General features: G+C 20.9%; 1 protein-coding gene across 8 annotated transcripts in view; it reads left to right on the forward strand.

Moving 5' to 3' along the window:
- LOC122506422 (multidrug resistance-associated protein 1) overlaps window positions 1-19,478 on the forward strand; it is a 36,959-nt gene extending 17,481 nt beyond the window's left edge. For 2 of the 8 annotated variants that reach the window (XM_043618580.1, XM_043618586.1), the window contains 7 exons: window positions 3,208-3,428; window positions 13,570-13,750; window positions 13,904-14,012; window positions 15,106-15,235; window positions 17,167-17,689; window positions 18,438-18,684; window positions 19,243-19,478. In XM_043618580.1, coding sequence (XP_043474515.1) covers window positions 3,208-3,428; window positions 13,570-13,750; window positions 13,904-14,012; window positions 15,106-15,235; window positions 17,167-17,689; window positions 18,438-18,684; window positions 19,243-19,363 — 1,532 coding nt within the window. In that variant the 3' untranslated portion in view covers window positions 19,364-19,478. Of the gene's footprint in view, window positions 1-997; window positions 1,219-3,207; window positions 3,429-5,838; window positions 6,060-9,086; window positions 9,308-13,569; window positions 13,751-13,903; window positions 14,013-15,105; window positions 15,236-17,166; window positions 17,690-18,437; window positions 18,685-19,242 lie in introns of all 8 variants that reach the window. The other 6 variants (XM_043618581.1, XM_043618584.1, XM_043618582.1 and 3 more) reach the window with 4 other exon arrangements.
- The last annotated feature ends 3,630 nt before the right edge of the window (window positions 19,479-23,108 follow it).

Here is a 23,108-nt window from a genome sequence, read left to right on the forward strand (position 1 = left end):
CATCGAAATTCATTTTATTTCCACTGCATTTTGTGTAGTGATTGAAAATTTTTTCAAATCATTTTTTCTCCCTTTCCTTAGAAAAACACGAGGTTTATTTTTTTAGACAATGATTTTCATCCTGACTTCTTTTTTTCAAAATATTAATATTCTGAAAATTTCAGAAATTAATTTAATTAGTTGAAAATGAAATGAAATTAATTCAATTGATTAAATTAGTTTGAATTAATTTAATTGATGAAAAAAAAATTGTTTTGAAAAAAGAAATGCGAAAAACAATTTTTTTTTTCAAAATTAGAAATTACAATTTTTTAAATTAAAGAAAATAATTTAATTAATTGAAAATTAAATTAAATTAATTCAATTGATTAAATTAGTTCGAATTTATTTATTTGATGAAAATATAAATTATTTTGAAAAAAGAAATGCGAAAAACAATTTTTTAAAAATCACAATTTTTTAAATTAAAGAAAATAATTTAATTAATTGATAATAAAATTAAATTAATTCAGTGAATTAAATTGGTTTTAATTAATTCAATTGATTAAATTGGTTCGAATTAATTTAATTAATTAAATTAATTAAATTGATTAAATCAGTTCGAATTAATTTAATTAATGAAATTGATAAAAGGAGTTCGAATTAATTTAATTAATTATATTAGTTTAAATTAATTGAATTTGTTTAAATAAAATTTAAATAAAAAGAAAAAGTTTTAATTAAACGAAAGAAAAAGTTTCAATAAAATCAAAAAGAAGAATTGAAAAAAATTCTCCTTTGTTTGTTGGAAAAAATTTTTGTCTGTCAAAAAGAATAAATCTCGTGCCTCACGTTTTCTTTTTTGAAATAATAATTTTAAAATTTGAATGTTATATTGTAAATTAAAAAAAAATGAATTAACGCTTATTGAACGTTTTTTATATAATTATTAATGCCCACAGCACAAATATGAAATTTTTCTTTTTTTGCGCACTTGCATAATATTTTAATTTTATAGGCTTGGCGGCACCCACAATGTTTCTCACAATTTTATCAGGAGCAATAATTGCGTCCGAAAATATTTTTAAACGCGCTCTTGATTGCGTTATTCGGGCTCCGATATCATTTTTCGATCAAACACCAATTGGTCGAACTCTCAGTCGTCTGGGGAGAGACGTTGATGTTGTCGATAATACTTTACCATTTTTAATTTCTTCTCTAATTGAAGAATTCTTTGAGGTATTTTTAAAGAAGAAAATAATGCTAATAGTAGAAATTTATATTATTAGATTACTAATACTAATAATATATTCGTCATTGTTAATTGAAAAAAAAATGCTATTAGGGAAAACTTAATTTTATTTTTATGATTCGAAAATATAATTCATTAGCGCCTGAATTTTACTTTTTTGTGGAAAAAAATGGATTTGAAAGAAAAAAAAGGATTTTTTAGCGAAAAAATATTTTTTAAGTGCGAAACATTATTTATTTGTTGGAAAATATTTTTTAAATGCAAAAAATTACTTTTTTGTTGGAAAATATTTTTAACTGAAAAAGTATTTTTTGATTAAAAAAGGCTTTTAATTTCCAAAATGTTTTTAACAAATATTTTTAACAAAAAAAAAATCTAAAAATGTATTTTTAGGTTGAAAAATATTTTTTAGCTTCCAAAATTTAACAAATATTTTTTTTAACCGAAAAAATAACTAAAAATGTTTTTAGGTTGAAAAATATTTTTAAGCTTCCAAAATGTTTTTAATAAATATTTTTTAACCAAAAAAACTAAAAAGTTTTTAAAAAATTATTTTTGAGTTACAAAATGTTTTGTGGAACAAAAAAAAAATTACGTTGAAAATATTTTTAACAGAAAAAATATATTTTTAAGTTAGAAAATATTTTCAAACGAAAAAATATTTTTAAATTGAAAAATATGAACTAAAAAATATAATTTCGAGTTAAAAAGCATTGAGTCGAAAAATATGAACTAAAAAATATATTTTCGAGTTAAAAGGCATTGAGTTGAAAAATATTCACTTAAAAAATATTTTCTTGACTTGAAACCCGTTGTGTTTTGGAAAAATTTGTTTTTTAACTAAAAAACTTTTCAAAATTATCCCGAAAAAAAATTTTTTATCTGGAAATTTTATTTGAAAATAAAAAATTATAAATATTCATATTCTTTGGCTTTTTGGTAAAGTGAAAAATTGCTAATTAAAATTAATATCAGGCTCTCAATGAATAAAATGCTTAAACTGTGCTTTTGGTAAAAAAAAGAAATTTTTTTATAAATAAACTATAAATTTATTTATAAATAAAAATAATACAAAATAAAACTTACTGTGATTTATAAAAGCTTGCTTTAGAATCACATTTTTTTTTGTCCTCATCATTAATGTGCTTTTTGTGCGTTAAAAATAAAATGTCCAAATTTCATTTTCATTTATTAAAAATAATTATTAACACAATTTCAGAATTTTCATCTTTATAAAATTTTAAGTAACTTTCTTGAGACTTTGATACAGGACTTTATTTTAATTCAATTCTTTCAAAAAAAGAAAGAAAAAGAAAACAAAAAATTAATCAAAAATAGCAACAAAAACAAAATACAAAAAAGAAAATCAAAAAAGCAAAAAAATAAAAATAATAAAATGCAAAGAAAGAAAGAAAATAAAAAAAGAAAAAAATTTTATAAATGCAAAAGGAAGGAAGAAAAAAGAAGAAAACAAAAAAGCAAAAAAGAAATAAACAAAAAGTAAACAAAAATAGAAAAAAAATTCTTAAAAAAAGTATTTTTGGAATTATTTCAAAATTAAGTTAAAATTAAACCTGAAAAGAATTTGTATTTGAAATTAATAATTATCAATCAACAAAATAAGTGAAATATTATTAAATGGACGAAAAGAGAAATTTTAGAAAAAAAATCTCAAAAGAAAAATTGATTAATTTATAATATAATTTATTATATTATATTTATTATATTTATTATTTTAATTATTTTATTTAATAATTAATTAAATTAAATTTAATAATAATTTAATAATTTATTCTATTTATTCTATTTAATTTATTTAATTCATTTATAAATAATAATAAAAATAATAAATAATAATTGAATAATATTAAATATCAGACGAGAAAGTTGCATTACATTTTTTGTAATCAGGAAGAGAGAGAAGTTTATGGAGAAAATAATATAAAAATTATTATTCTTTGAATTTCAAATTTTAGGCGTGATGATTTGTATGAAATCAGTGACAGTTGCACTTGGAGCTATTTACGCATCGCAAGAAATTTTTCTTGGTGTTTTAAAAATTATAATGAAGGCTTTGATGTCTTTTTTCGATCAAACTCCACTAGGACGAGTACTAAATGTTCTTGGCAAAGATATTGATACTGTTGATAATGTCATTCCAATGATTCTCCAAAGTTGGATCGACTGTTTTTTCCGGGTAAAGTCAAAAAAAAAAAAAAAAAAAAAAAAAATAGAGAAACAAACAAAAAATATTGGTATAAATATCGAGGTTTTTGGGGAAAAATTGTGGTCTTTTTTTTATTGTCCTAAAAACGTAAAAATGGGCTTTTTTAATTTTGTATTTTCTAGAATGCTGCAGTAAATGTTTAATGGTAAATTTTATTGCTTTTAAGTATATTTAGTGGTGCAGAAAATTTGTCTCTAAAACAATAATAATTATTATTGGAATATTTTTGTTTTAAATTCGAAAATATTAGAAAGAAAAAATGGAAATATTTCAAAATTAATGGAATTATTTGGGTTTTATTTATTTTCGAATTTTTTCTCAAAATTTATTTCTTTTGGCGGGGAATTTTTAAAAATTGCTAAAGAAAAATTGGAATTTTTGGCGTTGAAAAAAAGAAAAATTGAAAATCTTCCAATATTTCAAAATTGATGAAAATTTCTTGTGTATTTTTTTGTTCATTTTCAATTATTGGGAAATATTTTAATTTTTCTTTTGGATTTTAAAAATTGAGGAAAGGAAAATTGGAATTTTTCTCGTTAAAAAAAGTTGAAAATTTTCCAATGTTTCAAAATTGATGAAAATATTTTGTTTTTTCAATTATATTTAATTAATTTCCAAATTTTTTAATGTTTTTTGTATTTTAAAAAATTTAAGAAAGAAAAATTGAAATTTTTCTCGTTAAAAATAATTAAAACTTTCTGAATATTTCAAAATTTTTGAAAATATTTGGATTTTTTAAATTTATTTTCAATTATTTTCGAAATATTGTTTATTTATTCATTATTTTTAATTATTCCAATTTTTTGGTTTTTTTAAAATTCCAAAAAAGAATTCCTTCTTAAAAAAATTGAAATTTTTTTGAATATTTCAAAATTAATTAAAATATTTGGATTTTTTAACAATTTTATTTTCAATTATTGCAGAAATCAAAGATTTTGGAATTTTCCTCGTTAGAAAAATTTGAAAATTTTCCAATGTTTCAAAATTGTTTCAAATTGTTTCAAAATGTTTCAAATTCTTTAATTTTCAATTATTTTCGAAACTTATTTTTTTGAAATTATTTTTTAATATTTCAAAGTTAATGAAAATATTTGGATTTTTTAAAAATTTATTTTCAATTATTTTCGAAATATTGTTTATTTATTCAATTTTTTTTTAGAAATATTTCAATTTTTTGGATTTTAAAAATTACGGAAAGCAAAATTGTAATTTTTCTCGTTAAAAAAAATTGAAATTCTTCCAATGTTTGAAAATTGATGAATATATTTGGTTTTTCTTTTATTTTCAATTATTTTCGAAATTTTTGTTTTATTTATTCAATTTTTATCTCGAAATATTGCAATTTTTTCTATTTTAAAGATTCCGGAAAGAAAAGTTGGCTTTTTTCTCGTTAAAAATAATTGATAATTTTCCAATATTTCAAAATTGATATAAATATATTTTTTTTCAATTATATTTGAATAATTTTCAAAATATTTCAATTTTCTTTTAGTTTTTTAAAAATTGTCCAAAGAAAAATTATTTGTTTATTTATTAATATTAATTTCCAAATATTCCAATTTTTCGCATTTCAATAATTGACTAAAAAAAAATTTTACTAAAAAAAATCCTAAAAAAAGGAGAAAAATTTTAATTTTTCCCAAAAGCAAAAAAAATTAAGAAAATTTTCTTTAATAATTGATAAAAAAAAAATTTAGGCGTGGTGATGTCTTTGAAGACGATAGCAGTTTCACTTGGAGCTGTTTATGCGTCACGTGGAATTTTTCTCGATGTTATTCAAGTTATAATGAAGACTTCAATGTCTTTCATCGATCAAACTCCACGCGGACGTATTCTCAATGTTCTTGGCAAAGATATTGATACCGTCGATAATATTATTCCAACGGTTCTCCAAAATTGGAGTGGCTGTTTTTCTCGGGTAATTCAGAGCAAAAAAAAAATTAAGAAATTGCAATTTTTTTTCCACTGGGTGATTGGGTGAAAATTTCTAAATTGTAATTTTTAATCCTGTATTTAAAATCACTTTGCTTTTTAAAAGCACTTTGAAAAATTTATTTTATTATTCGAAAATTGCACACTTTTGCATATGGCGATAAATTTACTAACGATTAACAAAAAAAATTTTTTTTAGCATATTAACAAGAAAGTACAATTTTTCTTTAAATTGGAAATTTTATTGAGAAAATTGGCGATTTTTTTCTCGGATTTATAATTTTTGGAGTACTTTTGCTATAGAATAAATAATGGGGTATTGAATAAAGTATGAAATGAAAAAAATGGAGAATTGAAAATGAATTCTGGAAAAAATACCTAAATGTTTTTATATTTTATTTTTAAGAGAAATAATTTGAAATATTGAAGAAAGAGTTGTGTGTTACAGTCATATGTGTCTATTGTGCCTCGCTGTCAATTCATCTTGGTGTCATACAATCGGCAATCATATTACTCGTAGGAACATTGAAAACTGTAATGCGTGCTCCTATGTGTTTCTTCGATACAGTGCCTAATGGTCGTATTCTCAGTCGTTTTAGTAGCGACATTGATGTTATAGATACAAAGCTTCCATTGACATTTTCTCAATGGGTGGCTTGTTTTTTTAGGGTAAGCTCATTAATTCTACACAAGAATTGTTTTTCCAAATTTTTCGTTTTCCAATAATTTCAGTTTTTTCTTTTCTCTTAATTTATTTTACCATTTTTTTTTTTATTTTTTTGGTCAATTTTTATTATTTGTTGTTAATTTTTATCTTTGGAAATTAATTTTTCATTTTTTCGAATTTATTTCTTATGTTTTATTTTTCGTAAATAATTCTCATTTTCTGAAATTAATTTTTTTTTAGTTTCCTTTTTTTAAATTTTTATTATTTGGAGTTAATTTTAATTTCTGTTGAATTTTGTTTTTCGAAATTAATTTTCATTTTTTCTTGTTTCTTTTTAATTTTTAATTTTTATTTGTAATTAATTTTTATTTCTCCTAAATAATTTTAATTTTTTCTATAATTTGTTTGTAATTTTGTTTTTTCGTAATTAATTTTCATTATTTCTAATTTATCTCTAATTTTATTGTAATTAATTTTAATTTTAATTTTTTTTTTTGCAATTTATGAGCAATTTTACGTGAAACTATCAAGAATGAGAAAAAAATTATAATTTTTTTGTATTTTGAAACTCTGGTAGATATTTTAAATAGTAAACTGTTTTGAAAATAATTTTTCTAAATTATGGGGATTTCTTCTTTAAATTTGAATACCAGAAATCTTTTATCAAAAAAAAATTTAATTCTACATTTTTCAAAAATAGGTTTTATTTTTCAATTTTTACAAAAATGACCTCTTTTTATTTTTTTTGTTATTTTTAAAAATTGTTATTAATATTTATTATTAATTCTTATTAAAATTTAAATTTATTTAAAAGAGGAAATTTATAAAAAGAGGAAATTTTCGTATAAATTGGAAAATAAGATTTATTTTTGTAAAAAAAAGTGGAAATTTTCGTATAAATTGAAAAATAAGATTTATTTTTTTAAAAAAGGGTAAATTTTCTTATAAATTGAAAAACAAGGATTTATTTTTGGAAAAAAAGTGGAAAATTTAGTAAAAATTGAAAAATAAAATTTTTGTAAATAATAATAAAAGAAAGAAGAGAAAGTTTTTGTATAAATTTGAAAAATAAGATTTATTTTTGAAGAAAGAAGAAATTTTTTTATGAATTGAAAAAAGAGATTTAATTTTGGAAAAAAGAGTAAATTTTCATATAAATTGAAAAATAAGGATTTATTTTTGAAAAAAAAATTGTAAAATCAGATTTATTTTTGAAAGAAAAGAAAGTTTTATTAAAAACTGAAAAATAAGATTTTTTTTGGGAAAGAAGAAGAAATTTTTTTATGAATTAAAAAATATGGATTTTTATTTTTGAATAAAGAGGAATACTTTTCTATAAATTGAAAAATAAATTTCATTTTTGAAGAAAAAGGGGTTAAAAATGTTTTTCTTTTTCTGAAAAAGGATTTATGGTAAACTTTAAACTTTAACTTTTATTAAACAAATGTTTTAAAATTCTCTATACATTAAAAATTAACATCTGTCAAAAGTTTTGTCGAAATTTTGTGAATTTTTAAAAGAATTTTTTTTCAATTTACAAAAATTTTTTTCAATTTGATCGTGAAATTGCTCTTCTTTTTGTTCTTTTTTGTAACTTTCGAGAAATTGATTTTTATTTATTTACTTCATTTATTTATTTTATTTATTATTTCATTATTTTATTTCGTTTATTTATTCATTTATTTATTTATTAATTTAATTTCTTTCATTAATTTTATTTATTTATTTCATTTATTTATTTATTTTCATACATTTTATTTATAATTTAAAAAAAAAATCTGCATCCCAAGAGTATTCTAAATAATAATAATTTTTTTTTGGAGATTGTCGGAATGCATCGCAGGATTTTTCTTTAGGTTGTTGATTAAAAGAAAAATTTTTTTGAATGAGGCTTTATTTAAAGTGGAATGATTTCAAATCGTAAAACTATATATAATAATAATATTTCTATATAATTATATTAAGGTCAGTGGAATTCGTCAGGATAATAATTATAATATTTAGAATTAATCATGGACACAATTATACTAATTGAATTTTATCATTATTTATCTAGTTTTTATTTTTATTTTTTTTCTGGATTTGTAGTTATTGCCTGCGCTTTGGAAATGCTATCTTCTATCTCTTTTACACATCCTTTCTTTTAGATAATAATATTAATAATAATATTAATAATAATAATTGTTAGAACGAAATTAATTGGTTTCCTCACGTAAAAACTTTTTTCATTCTCTTTTCGGAATCATTTTAGTTTTCAAAAATAGCTAATTAATCTCCTTTTTTGGCTCTCATGATGATTAGCATGATCATTCCCTTCTTTTTCTAATTTTATTAAAAAAAAAAAAGAAAACAGACAAAAATTGGAAAAATTGGAGAAAAAAAACCGTTTTCCAATTTTTTTCGCCTTTTTTCGATTTTAGAAAAATATTTTCTTTTGTCTTGTGAATATTATTTTCCGAAAATAGAAATTTGATATTTTTGCAGTTTGAAATTGAGAGAAAATCTCTTTAAGAGATTAAAAATTATCTCTTTATTTATTTTATTTATTTAATTTATTTATTCATTTATAAATAAATAAATAAAGATATTTCATTTTTTATTTATTTCTTTATTTGTTTCTAAATGAATAAATAAAGAGATTTTATTTTTTATTTATTTATTTATTTCTTGATTTGTTTATAAATAAATAAATAAATAAATAAATAAAGAGATTTAATTTATTTATTTATAAATATAAAGAAATAATTTTATTTTGGAAAATAAAATATCACATTTTCTAGAGATTGGGGAAAAGAAAATATTTTTCTAAATGTTTATTTGACTTTAATATTCTTTTTTATGAGTAGGTCTAACGGTGGATTTATTTTCCTTTTTTTGCACGGCAAGATGATGATGATGATGATGAAGATGATGAAAAAAAGAAAGAAACTTTTGCTATGAAAAAGTTTTTCTTTTTTTTTTAGTTTGAAAAAATGAGAAAATGAGAGAAAGAAAAAAAAAAGATTGATAATATCGGGCGATGTTTGTAGCAATTGCGAGCTTTTGCTGTGATTTGGCACCACAGCTGGGTTGCTGGCTAGCTGCTCGTCAGATGCACCTTGTGATGCTGCATGGAGTGATGCGAGTTCCTTTGACGTTCTTTGATACGACTCCCACAGGTCGTATTATCTCCAGATTTGCAAAGGACGTCGATGTACTGGACACCTCGCTTCCCCAACAAATTTCCGATACCATCTATTGTTTCTTCGAGGTAACATTCCCCTCTCCAAGGCTCATGATGATGATGATGATGATGATGATAACAATGATGCGGATCTTGTATAAAAAAAAATATTGCACCTCAGAGGAGATTATGAAAAGAAAAAAAAAGAATCTACTTTTTTTGCTCACTGACGTTTTTATCAAATTGCCATAGTGTCATTTTTATTCGAGATTTGACTCTTAATTTAGTTTCGAATTTATCTGAATTTTCTATTTTATGGAAATTTTCGTTTGAAATCATTTTTATTTTGGTGAATTTACATTTGAGTGGATTTTTATTCATTTAATTTTCCATTTTAGTTGATTTTTCGATTTTTATTTATTCGAATTTCCATTTGACTGGATTTTCTGATTTTTATTTATTAAAATTTCCATTTAAGTGGATTTTTCGATTTTAATTTATTAAAATCTTTTCTCTATTAATTTATTAAAATTTCAAAAATTAAATATAGAAGATAGACATATTTATTGTTGATCAGAGTCAAATTATTGTCAACAAAATTAAATTTATTAAAATTTCCAAAATTAAATTAAACAAAATTAAATTTATTAAAATTTCAAATGTAAAATCGAACAAAAAAATCTAAAAATCTACTCGAATGAAAATTCGAACAATAAAAAACGGACAATCCATTCAAATGGAAATTCAAATAAATTAAAATCGAAAAATCTGGATCTTTGGATTTTTATTTATTCAAATTTCTATTTTAGTGGATTTTTTAATTTTTATTAATCGAATTTACACATTTAAGTGGATTTTTCGATATCAATTTATTCGAATTTCCATTTGAATGGATTTTTCGTTTTTTATTGTTCAAATTTTCATTCGAGTAGATTTTTCAGTTTTTTTTTGTTCGATTTTCCAATTGAAATTTGAATAAATTAAATTTTGTTTAATTTAATTTTGGAAATTTAAATAAATTGAAATTGAAAAATCCAGTCGATTGGAAATTCGATTAATAAAATTTTAAAAATCCACTCAAATGGAAATTTGAATAAATAAAAATTCAAAGATCTAGATTTTTCGATTTTAAGTTATTCGAATTTCCATTTGAGTAGATTTTCCGTTTTTTAACGTTCGAATTTTCATTCGAGTAGATTTTTCGATTTTTTTTTTGTTCGAATTTCTATTTGAAATTTTAATAAATTTAATTTTGTTTATTTTAATTTTTGAAATTTTAATAAATTAATAAAGACAAAATTTTAATAAATTAAAATCGAAAAATTCAGTCAATTGGAAATTCGATTAATTTAAATTTGAATAAATAAAAATCCAAAGATGCAGATTTTTGGATTTTTAATTACTTGAAATTTCAATTAAATAGATCTTTTAATATTTATTAATCGAATTTCCAATTAAATGGATTTTTCAATTTCATTTTATTCTGAATTTTTGCATTTTTTATTTATTCGAATTTCGATTTGAGTTGATTTTCCGATTTTTTTAGTTTGAATTTTCATTCGAGAGAATATTTTGATTTTCTATTTTACTGAATTTTTCGATTTTTATTTACTAGAAAATTTCTATTAGATTTGGATTTTCATTTAAATTCGAATTTCCATTCGTGTGGATTTTTCGATTTTCTTTTGTTAGAATTTCCATTTGATTAGATTTTTCGATTTTTATTTATTAAAATTTCTATTTTACTCGATCTTTGGATTTTTATTGTTTTAAAATTCCAATTAAGTGGAATTTTTAATTTTTATTAATCGAATTTCCAATTAACAGGATTTTTATTTACTCAAATTCTCATTTGAGTGAATTTTTATTTATCAGAATTCCGATTAGACGGATTTTTTATTTGAACAAATTTCTATTTATTGGAATTTCCATTTGTAATTGGATTCCTTTTCGTTTGAGTTTCGATTCGACTGACTTTTAATTTATCCAAATTTTCAATTCATCAAATTTTAATTTATATTTGAATTTCCATTGGACTTGTCTTTTATTCATCAAAATTTCAATTCTACAGAATTTTTATAAGAAATTTCCTCTTCATTTACTTCCTAATTGATCTGGACTTCTACTTAATGGAAATTTTCATTTGAAACAATTTTTATTTCTTCTAATTTCTATTTAAATGAATTTTAATTTATTCTAAATTTTCAATTGACTAGATTTTTCGAAGTTAATTTAGTCAAATTTCCATTTTTACTGGATTTTTCGATTTTTTTTGTTCGAATTTTCAATTGACTGGATTTTTAAATTTTTATTTATTCGAATTTCCATTTGACTGGATTTTTGAATTTTTATTTATTCGAATTTACATTTGAGTGGATTTTCCAACTTTTTTTGTTTGTATTTCCATTTTATTGGATTTTTTATTTATTAAAATTTCTATTTGACTGGATTTTGGTATTTTTATTTATTCGAATTTCAATTCGAGTGGATTTTATTATTATTTTTTTGTTGTTGAAATTTTCAATTTCACTGGATTTTTCTTATTTGAAATTCAAATTAACTGAATTTTCAATTTTTATTTATTCAAATTACCATTTTAAGTGGTTTTTTTTTCGATTTTTATTTATAAAAATTTCCATTTCACTGGATTTAAAAATTTTCGATTATTGAAAACTTTCATTTTAATGAAGTTCTATTTTTTTTAATTTGATCGATTTTTTTTTTATTTCTTTGAATTTCCATTTGATTAAATTTATATTCATAAAAATTTTTATTTACTCAAATTTTAATTTTACGAATTTTTGGTAGATTTTCGTCCAATAAAATAAATGAAATGAAAAGAAAAATTGGTGGCAATTGTGGCAATTTGATTTCGTCATTTTCTTCTTTGAAATATTCCCTCAATTTATATAAATGTATATCTATACTATTATTATCTGTTACTATCTATTTTAGTTAATAATATTTCCTTTTTTCTATTAGATTTGCTACCCCGTATAAATATAGTAGTGTTAGACATTCAAAAAAAAAAATTTTTCTTTTTTTATGCGTAAACTTTCAAAGTGTGGCAGGGAAAGTAGATGAAAAAAAAACTGAATACTTTGGTTGTGATTCTAATAACAAAAACTAATTTAAAATTGACTTCTTATTATAGTATTGTTTAGAAGCGTCCGATATCAATAGTCAGATGTGGAAAGTAAAAAAAAATCTATTCTTCTCCAAAAAATCTATTGTCACTTGAAAAAAAAACTGAGTTTTCGTGTAGAAAATATGGTTGACTGTATAATTGTGTCCTGATTTTAATTCTCAATTTAATCAACACAAGGCAAATAATTTTTTTCCTATACGTATATATGTATATATACTATATGTTTTCTTTGTTAGAAATTTATAATTATACTAAATAATATTAATAATACATTTTTAACGTACATGTTGGTGGGCCAATATAGAAAAAAAAAGATTGTCGTTAAAGAAAAAAGCTTTGGAAGTTTTTTGTAATTTCCGCTTTCGAGAAAGAGAAAAAAAATCCTCAAAAATGCTTAGCATGATTGTTATTTGTTATTTTTTGCTTGTTTTCATGTTTTTAGTTTAGGATTTTTATTTAGTTGTGTTATTATTAATTTTTCTTTGTGTTGCAGTTTTGGAAAAAAAAAGTTTCACATTTAAAAATAAAAAAATGGAATTTTTTTTGACAAGTGAAAATAAAAAATTGAATTCTTTTTGTAAATATTTCTTTATATGAAACTTTTTTCTAAAAAACTGGTTTGTTAATAATGTGAACAAGTTTGGGAACAACTTGTGGTTATGGGAATTATTATAATTGCTTTGCTTTATGTTTTCTTTGTTTATTTATTGTATTGTTAATAAGTCTCTTGCAATTTTATACTTTTGTATATAAAATTTAAGAAAAAGTGTTTAATTTCATTGCAAAATTTAATAATTTTTAATCTTTTCCAGGTCTTATTTTTATTATTTTGTTCTTTTACAGAAAAAGAGAAAAATAATTATTTTAACTGGAAATAATTATTTTCATTTTGCAAATTAATAATTATCTCAATTTCGTAAATTTCTAATTCTTAGATTAATAATTATTAATTATTAATTATTAATAATAATTAGTAAATTAATAATTTATTTAAATTATTTGAATTATTAATTTTTAAAAGTTAATAATTATTTTAATTTTTGTAAATTAATAATTATCAATTTACAGAGAAAGTGGATAATTTTTTGAGATTAACTTTTGCAATGTTCGCGCTTCTCATATTTATTACTGCGGCTTAAATAATAAAAAAATGGAATTATTTTTGTGCCTCGTTTAATATTTGATTTGATTGTTCTTTTAGGTTGTCGCCACTTTGGTGGTGATCAGCTTCAGTACACCTGAATTTGTTAGTGTTATTTTTCCCATGGGATTAATTTATTACTTCGTTCAACGTTTTTACGTTTCCACGTCACGACAATTAAAACGTTTAGAATCTGTTTCCAGATCTCCGATTTATTCTCATTTTGGTGAATCTGTTACTGGTAAGTAGCAGATAATTAAAATAATAGAAAATTATAATTAATTAATTAAATATTCAAATAGAAAAATTTTTTCATTATAATTTGAAAAGAGAAAAGAAAAATTTGTTAATTTGGTCGACAATAATTAACTATTTTCTTCTTCTTTACTTTCAGGTGCGCAAACAATTAGAGCTTATGGTGTACAGGAAAGATTTATCAAGGAATCGGAAATGAGAGTTGATTTTAATCAAGTGTGCTATTTTCCCAGTATTATTGCCAATAGGTAATGATATTTTATATTTTCAATAAATAAACATCAATTTTTAAATGTTTTTAGATTTGAAATTTAAAAAAAATTCAATTTTTAACTAATTTGCTAATTAATTAGATGATTGTTTATTATTTTCAAAAATAATAAAATTCTTCGAAAAAATTCAATTATTTTCAAAAATAATAAAATCCTTCGGAAAAAGTTCAATTATTTTTATAAATAGTAAAATTCATCGTAGGAATTCAATTATTTTTATAAAAAGTAAAATTCTTTGCTATGAATTAAATTTTTATGAATAAAAAAATTATTGTCAGGAATTCAATTATTTTCAATACAATTTTAATCAAATTCTTCGAAACGATCCAATTATTTTTATAAACAGTAAAATTTATGGCTAGAATTTAACTTTTTATAAATCAAAAAAATTCTTCTCAGGAATTCAATTATTTTTAATATAATTTTAATAAAATTTCTCGAAAAATTTCAATTATTTATATTTAAATTTTTCGCAAGAATTCAATTATTATTTCCTAAAATTTTGATAAAATTATTCGAAACAATCCTTTAAGAATTCATTTATTTTTTATATAATTTTAATAAAATTCCTTGAAAGAATTCAATTAAATTCCAAATTTTTAATGAAATTCTTGAAAGAATTCAATTATTTTCAATAATTATGATAAAATTCTTTACAAGCATTCAATTATTTTCAGTAAATTTTGAATTTAAATTCCACGAAAATCGTTAAATTTTCTTCAAAATAATTGAATATGTATTTTTAACAATTTTATTATTTATTTTATTTTATTATCTTCATAAATAATAAATTTCTTTCTTGGAATTAAATTTGTTTTAAAATCAATTTTAATAAACTTTCTGGATCGAATTTAATTATTTTCCAAAATTTTAACGAAATTTGTCCCAAGAATTGAATTTATTTTGAATAATTTATAAAATCTTCGGAGGAATTGAATTATTTTCGAATTTTTTAAATAAATTCTTTGCAAGATTTCAATGATTTTCAATACATTAATTTTAAAATTCAAAACATTTAAAAACAAAAAAAATTCTATTAATTTATTGAAATTTCGTTTTTTTTTTTTAGGTGGTTAGCGATAAGATTAGAAATGGTTGGCAACTTGATTATATTTTTCGCTGCACTTTTTTGCGTCTTAGGAAGAGAAAAGCATCTGGAAGCAGGAATTGCTGGATTATCTCTCAGTTACGCTTTACAAGTAAGATTTATTAAATTATTTCTTATTAAAAATATCGGTAATCCTATGAAAATAAAATTTCTTCGTTTTAAAAATAGTAGAGAAAAGCTGCTAAAATGAGAAGAAAATAATAATAAAAAAAATAGTAAAGTATAAGAGAAATAGCATAAAAATACTAGAACAGTAAAAAAAGAAATAGTAAAAAATTGGTGGAAAAAGAAAGAAATAGTAGGAAAATAGTAAAAATAAAAAAGAAATAGTAGAAAATTAGTAAAATAAAAAAATAGTAAAAAAATAGATAAATAGTAAAATAAAAAGGAAATAGTACCTACAAAAAAAGTAAAATAAAAATGAAATAGTATAAAAATAGTAATATAGTGCAAAAATACTAGAAAAGCGAAAAAAGAAATAGTATAAAAATAGTAAAAAATACTCGAACAATAAAAAATAAATATGAAAAAAAATTAGTAAAATGAAGAATAAATAATCAAAAAAGCTAAAACATCATGCGTTGAAGTTTTTTTTTAAATAAACAAAGAAAGTGATTGCAATGAAACGTGTAAGAAATTTTGGCTCGTGATGTTTTGGTTTGTAGTTGGGAAGTGAACGTATCGTCACAGTTAGAGAATTTCAACGTCTTTATCGAAACTGCGACAAGGTACACTTGTGTTTTTTGTTTGAAAATTGCATTTTTCTCAGAAATAACATTTTTTTTCTTCCTTTGATAAAACTACCGCATGATTTTCAGCAATAACTCGTTTTTAAGACGCTACAATTTGACAACTGAAAAAATCATCATTTTCTTGTTTTAAGAGATCGAAATTTCCAAAAAGAGAAAAAATACGGAAATTTGACTTGCAGGGCTCGAACTAGGTCAAAAAAAGTAATAAAATCCTTCGCAAAAATTTAATTATGTCTCGTCAAAATTTCAATTATCTTTAGAAATAATTAAATTCTTCTTCGAAATTCAATTATTTTTGGAAAAATTTGAATAAAATTCTTGGCAAAATTTCAAAAATTTTCCTCTATTCAATGATTTTTCATTATCTACTACTTGAAATAAAATTTTCCAAAAGAATTTAATTATTTTCAAAAAATAATAACATTCTTCAGAAGAATACAATTATTTTTATAAATAGTACAATTATTTGGAGCAATTCAATTATTTTCAATATAAATATTTTCTAAAGAATTGAATAAATTGACTAAAATTTTTTATAAAATTCTTCGAAACAATTCAATTTGTATTTTTACCAAATTTTATTATTTTTTATTTTATATCATATTCGTAAATAATAAATTTTTTTTGTAATTCAATTATTTTCAATAAAATTGAATTCACGGTAGAATTCAATTTTTTTTCTTAATTCTTTATACAATTTTTCAAAATAATTCAATGATTTTCTAGAATTCTAATAAATCCTTCGAAACAATTCAGTTGTTTTTATAAGTACAGTAAAATTTTCTGCAAAAATTCAATTAGTTTTAATACAATTTTAATAATATTTGATGAAAGAATTCCTTTAAGGAATTTTACTAAAATTTTTAAACATTAATTGAATTTAATCAGGAAATTTTATTAAAATTGTATTAAATGTAATTCAATTTCTCCGGAGAATTTTCAAATTTATGAAAACAAATTTAATTCTTGCGACAAATTTTATTAAAATTTTTGAATAATTGAATTGAATTTCGTTGGAGAAAATTTATTAAAATTTTTTGAAACAAATTGAATTCTAAGGAAGAAAATAATGATTTTATCAATTTGAAATCTTTACTTATAAAATATGAAAAAATTTTTTTTATAGTTTTATTTTTTGGTCCGTAAAGTCAGTTTTTTTAAATGCTTTCACTGGTTCGAGCCCTGGACTTGGAATGTGAAAAAAAATGAATTTAGAACAAAAAAAGGAAAAAATTTGCAATTAATAATATTTTTTTTGTTTTAATTCCAGATTACACAGACATTGAATTGGTTGGTGCGTATGACATCGGACGTTGAGACGAATATTGTTGCTGTTGAGAGAATAAAGGAATATGGCGAGACACCGCAAGAGGCTGCTTGGGAAATTGCTGAACGTGAACCGGCAAAAGAATGGCCGACAAATGGTGGCGTTGAATTTCGTGATTTTAAAGTTCGCTATAGGAAAGGACTCGATTTGGTGCTGCAGGGAATTAGTTTTTCAGTGAATGGTGGCGAGAAAGTTGGCATTGTCGGTCGAACTGGTGCTGGAAAATCATCACTTACACTCGCATTATTCCGAATTATTGAGGCGGCAGATGGGAAAATTTTCATCGATAACGTTGATATTGCATCGCTCGGTCTGCATACACTTCGATCGAGACTGACCATAATTCCTCAGGATCCAGTATTATTTTCTGGCAATTTAAGAATGAATCTTGATCCATTTGGTGTTTATACGGACGATCAAGTGTGGAAAGCACTCGAGCACGCTCATCTCAAAAGTTTTATTAAAGGTTCTATTCAATCTCAAAATTATTATTTTTACATAAAACTTTTACTTATTCTTTTTTAATTTAACCGAAAATTATTATTATCAGTAGCAAATGATACGCGCGCGAAACGTAACGTTCGATTTATTATTATTATGCAAATTACAAAAGTTTTTATTTTTAAATAATTTCATAATCAAAATTTAAAAAATTCATATTCTTGTTTCCTACTTTTTCCTACTTTTTTAATTCAATTATTTTCATAAATACTAAAATTCTTCGTAGGAATTTAATTATTTTTATAAATAATAAAATTCCTCTCATGAATTCCATTATTTTCAATATAATTTTAATTATATTCGTAAATTTGTAAAATAAATAAAATAAAAATTCTTCGCAGAAATTCAATGATTTTAAATACAATTTTCATAAAATTTTTCGAAAGAATTCAATTTATTCTCATGAATAATAAAATTCTCTGGAAGAATTCAATTATTTTTATAAATAGTAAAATTCTTCGCAGGAATTCAATTATTTTCGAAAGAATTTAATTGTTTCCTAAAATTTTGATTAGCTTCAAAATTTCTTCAAAAAAATTCAATTATTTTTATAAATAGTAAAATTCTTTGCAAGTATTCAATTATTTTTATAAATAATAAAATTCTTCTTAAGATTTCAATTATTTTGAATTTAATTTTAATAAAATTCTTCGCAGAAATTCAATTATTTTGAATATAATAAATTTTAATAAATTTTTAATTTATTTTTGCAGGACTACCTAGTGGTTTGATGCACGAAGTTTCGGAGGGTGGCGACAATCTTAGCGTGGGACAACGACAATTAATTTGCTTAGCGCGAGCCTTATTGCGAAAAACTAAAGTACTTATTTTAGATGAAGCCACAGCTGCCGTTGATTTAGAAACAGATGACCTCATACAAAGGACAATCAGAGAGGAATTTAAAGAATGTACCGTTCTTACAATCGCTCACAGGCTTAATACTATTCTTGATTCAGACAGGTAAATTGGCAAAATATTTTTTCAATTAAATCAAAACCATTCCATTGTATTTCTTTGAATTTGTTTTTCTCTATTTTATTCATTTTACTGTATATATTTCATGTTATTTCGATTTCAATTTCTTTTAAACTCTTTAAAGAAAATTGAAATTGAAAATAATTTTCTTTATAAAGAAAAAATTGAAAGGAAGATTGAAAATAATTTTCTTTAAATAAAATTGAAAGGGAAATTGAAAATAATTTTCTTTAAATAAAATTGAAAGGAAAAATGAAAATAATTTTCTTTAAAAAAATTGAAAGGAAAAATGAAAATAATTTTCATTAAAAAAAATTATTATTTTTAAGAAAAATAATTATTAATTCTTCAATTATTTCAATTAAAAGTTTTACAAATTTTCAAATTAAAATTAAAATAGAATAGAATAGATTTAAAATAATTCGTCTATCATTTAAAGTGAATGAAAAATTTTGAGAAATGAAATACAATGGAATGAAATTTTAGTTTCTAAGAAGAAAGAAATTGTTACTAAGGGGAGAAATTTTCTTTTCCATTTCTTAGGGTGATAGTTTTAGATAAGGGTACAATTGTGGAATTTGATTCACCTTCTAATTTACTACAAAGACGAGATAGTTTATTCTACAGTATGGCGAAAGATGCAGGTTTGACAATGTCAAATTAAATAGAAAAGTGAAAGCAGTGTGGCTGTTTAGCATTATTTTTTTCATTACTTATACTTAATTTAATATAAATAATACCTAACTGTATATATGTATAATATACTTTAGGAAAAACCATGAAAATATCAATTTTTGAAATAAAAACGACTGTTCATTGAAAAGAAAAGAGAAAAGGAATTTTAATTCTTTTGAGGAAGATTTCGTTTAGAAACATTTTCTTCTTTTCAGGTTTAAGTGTATAATTAAGATTAAATAGGGGAAATATTAATTAGCATTTTACTTAATAAAAATTCTTAAAAGAGTTTTCTAATTTTTTGCAGCCAGACATTTTTTACTTTTAAAACCGATTTTTCAATCGTAAGAAGTTATTTTTTTGTTTCTATTTTGAAAAGATCTTATTTTTCATTTTAGAATCGTTTCGAAGAATTTTATTATTTTTGAAAATAATTGATTTCTTGTCAAGAACTTTTTTAAAATAATTTTTCTTTTTAAATATTTTCAATTTTAAAATTAAAGTAGGTATTGAAAACCATCGAATTGTGGCAAAGAATTTTATCAATAAATTTTATAATAATAGAATTCCTTCGAAAAATTTTATTATTTAGAAAAAATAATTGAATTATCGGGAAGAAATTTGTTAGAATTTTAGAAAAGAATTGAATTCTTTTAAAATATTTTATAACAAATTAAGAAAAAAATTGAATTCTTTTGTGAAAATTTTTGGAAAATAATTGAATTTTTGCTATGTTTTTATTATTTAAAAAAAGAATTTAATTGCTTCGAAGGATTCATCAAAATTTTTGAATATAATTTAATTCTTTCGTGAAATTGTTTTGAATATAATTGAACTTTTGCAAAGATTTTACTATTCAAAGAAATAATTGGAATTTTTTCGAACAATTTATTAAAATTTTAGAAAATAATTGAATTCTTTCGTAAATTTTATTATAAATTTTAAAAATAATAGACAATCATAATTAATTAGTAAATAATTGACTTTTTTTTAAATTTGAATATAAAATTATTCAAAAATTGAAATCAATATTTGAAAATAAAAAATTTGTTATTTGCATATTTAATAAGTAATTAAATATTGCGTTTCGTTCGTAATATTTTCTAGTTCAAAAATTGAAAGTTGCACGAATTTTTCCCAATTTAATTGAATTTGAAAAAACTATAAATACATTTACAAGTAAATTATTCATTTATTTCAAAAACTAATGGGCAATGCCCTTTTGTACAAATAACTTATATTTATAAAGATGAAGAGAAAAAAATCATATTTATAAACAGAGAGAAACTTTATAAAGTTAAAGAAAAAAAAACAGAATTAAATTCCTAACGAAGGGAAAAATTAATTTGATTAAAGTATATAGTTCATGATTAAAAATCGTATCCACTGAAAATGTAATTTATTGATGAAAAATTAGAACTTGATTAATACGTGAACAAAAGTTTTATACGTGAAATAAATTAAACAAAAAAAAACAAATTAAAAATTCTCCAAGTAAAAACTCAGTGAATTGTTGACAACATCGCAGTTTTGTTGACTTTTTATATATATCAAGAAAAAAGAATTATTTTACAAGCACAATATTTGTTTTTACACATTTCTTGACAATTTTTTTCCAATGTGGAAATTTAATTTTTTATTAACACATAATTATAACTTAACTTATTGTTATATTATTCTTAAATATGGAATTTAATTTCATTTCATGTTTACACAACAAGGTTTAAGTTCATTTTCCTAAGATCCCCCTTGAAAATTTTCTTTTACTTTTATTTATAGAATAAAGAAAAAGAAAAATTCTCTCTGGGAATTAGAAAATAAAATGATCGTCTTTATTTTCATTAATATTACGTATAATTATTTTCAAATCTCATTTTGTTAATATCTCACTAATTTTTTATGCTTTTTTTTGCAGAATTTTCTTTTCGCACATTTTATTTATAAGGATATTTTTATACAAATTTGTCAACATATTTTTTTGAAAGAAATTGCATGTCCATTTCGATTGAAACAAATTGTTTCTAATTGAATTTTTTTTTCTGAATTTCATTTAATTTTATTTTATTTCATTGAATTTCATTTTTTTAAAATAAAAAAAAAATGAGGAAAAATCAAAAAATAATTAAAGATTAATTAAAAAATTTATACAGTGCAAAATAAAACTTGGGTCGTCAAATAATTTTTTGAAGTTTTGGAAAAAAATTCTAAAGTAAATTTGCTTTTTATGCGATTTAAAATAAAAAATTTGTCGATTTAATTTACTTGATTTATTTTCTTTGCCTACTTTGATAATATTTATATATATGTATAATTATAATATATGCTTTTCTTCTTCTTTTTTTATTTTCATATATTCAACTTATTTGATAAATTTAAGTCTTTCTTTTTTCTTTTTGTTTGTTTGTTTTTTTTATTTTTTTTTTTGGTAAAAAGAGTAAAATTTATGGACAATATAAAAAGCAACGTAAAATCTATAAAATACGATAGGGAAATAATGGCATTTGTTTGGAATGTTGACAAAAAAAACTAATGATAAAAATTGCTTAGGAAATTATTGTGCATTATTTTAAAGAGGAAAAATAAAGTAAAGAAAAAGAAAGTTTCAAATTTGCAAAGAATAAATAGCAAAAATTATCTAAGGGCGTAAATGAGGTATTTGAATACTTTCTGAAAATCGTAAAATTTTTGCTTCGAATCTTTTTTTTAGAGTTTTTTATTCCTGTTCTAATTTATTTTCAAAACGAATTTTTTTTTAATTTAAAAAAAAATAAAAACAAGGAAAAATAGACATTTGCTTAGTATTTTATTTCTTTTACTTTTAATTTTCACTGTAATTTCTTTGATTTTCTATTGAACATAATTTTCATTTAGTTCGATTTTTATTTTATTTTCGTATTATTTCTTTCTTTGTTTCTTTCATTTTTTCTTTCCTGCTTTCTTACTATTTTTCTATTCTTCTTTCTTTTTTTCTATTTTATTTCTGTATTCAAACTGTTTTAATCATTTTAATTAATAAAATCTCCACTCGATAGAATTTCTATTTAATTATTCTTATGAAAATAATTTTTATTCAATAAAATTTCTATCTAATCGGATTTTTTTTTCAATTTAGTAGAATTTTTACTTTTATTAATTTTTCATTGAAAATTTGCAGCAAATTTTTTAATTTTTTTAATTAAAACATTTTTTTATTTCATAAAATGTTAATTTAACCAAATTTTTTACCGATTTGGTGGAATTTTTACTGTAATTAATTTTTCATTAAAAGTTTGCAGCAAATTTTTAATTAATTTTTCATTTTTGAAATTTTTTATATCATAAAATTTCTATTTAACCGAATTTTTTTCAATTTGATAGAATTTTTGCTTTAACAAATTTAAGTTTTTATTTAAATAATTTTTTATTACAAGTTTACAATTAATTTTTGAATTCTGAGATTTTTTATTCAATAACATTTTTTATTTTTTCTGTTTTTATTTTCTTATTTATTTTTTTCATTTATTTCTGTTTTTATTTACTTTTTTTATTTATTTATGTTTTTAATTACTTAGTTGTTTTTTTATCTATTTATTTACTGATTTTTTTATTTACTTATTTATTTCTTTATTTTTTTTATTTTCTTTCTTTTCTTTTTTATTTTCTTTCTTTCCTTTTTATTTTCTTTCTTCTTTTATTTCTTCATTTATTTAGTGATTTAGTTGTATAAAAATTTGTCCAAGTAAAAATTTCCTTTC

This window comes from Leptopilina heterotoma, unplaced genomic scaffold (genome assembly GCF_015476425.1).
Source record: "Leptopilina heterotoma isolate Lh14 unplaced genomic scaffold, ASM1547642v1 Lhet_42, whole genome shotgun sequence".
Classification (NCBI taxonomy): domain Eukaryota; kingdom Metazoa; phylum Arthropoda; class Insecta; order Hymenoptera; family Figitidae; genus Leptopilina; species Leptopilina heterotoma.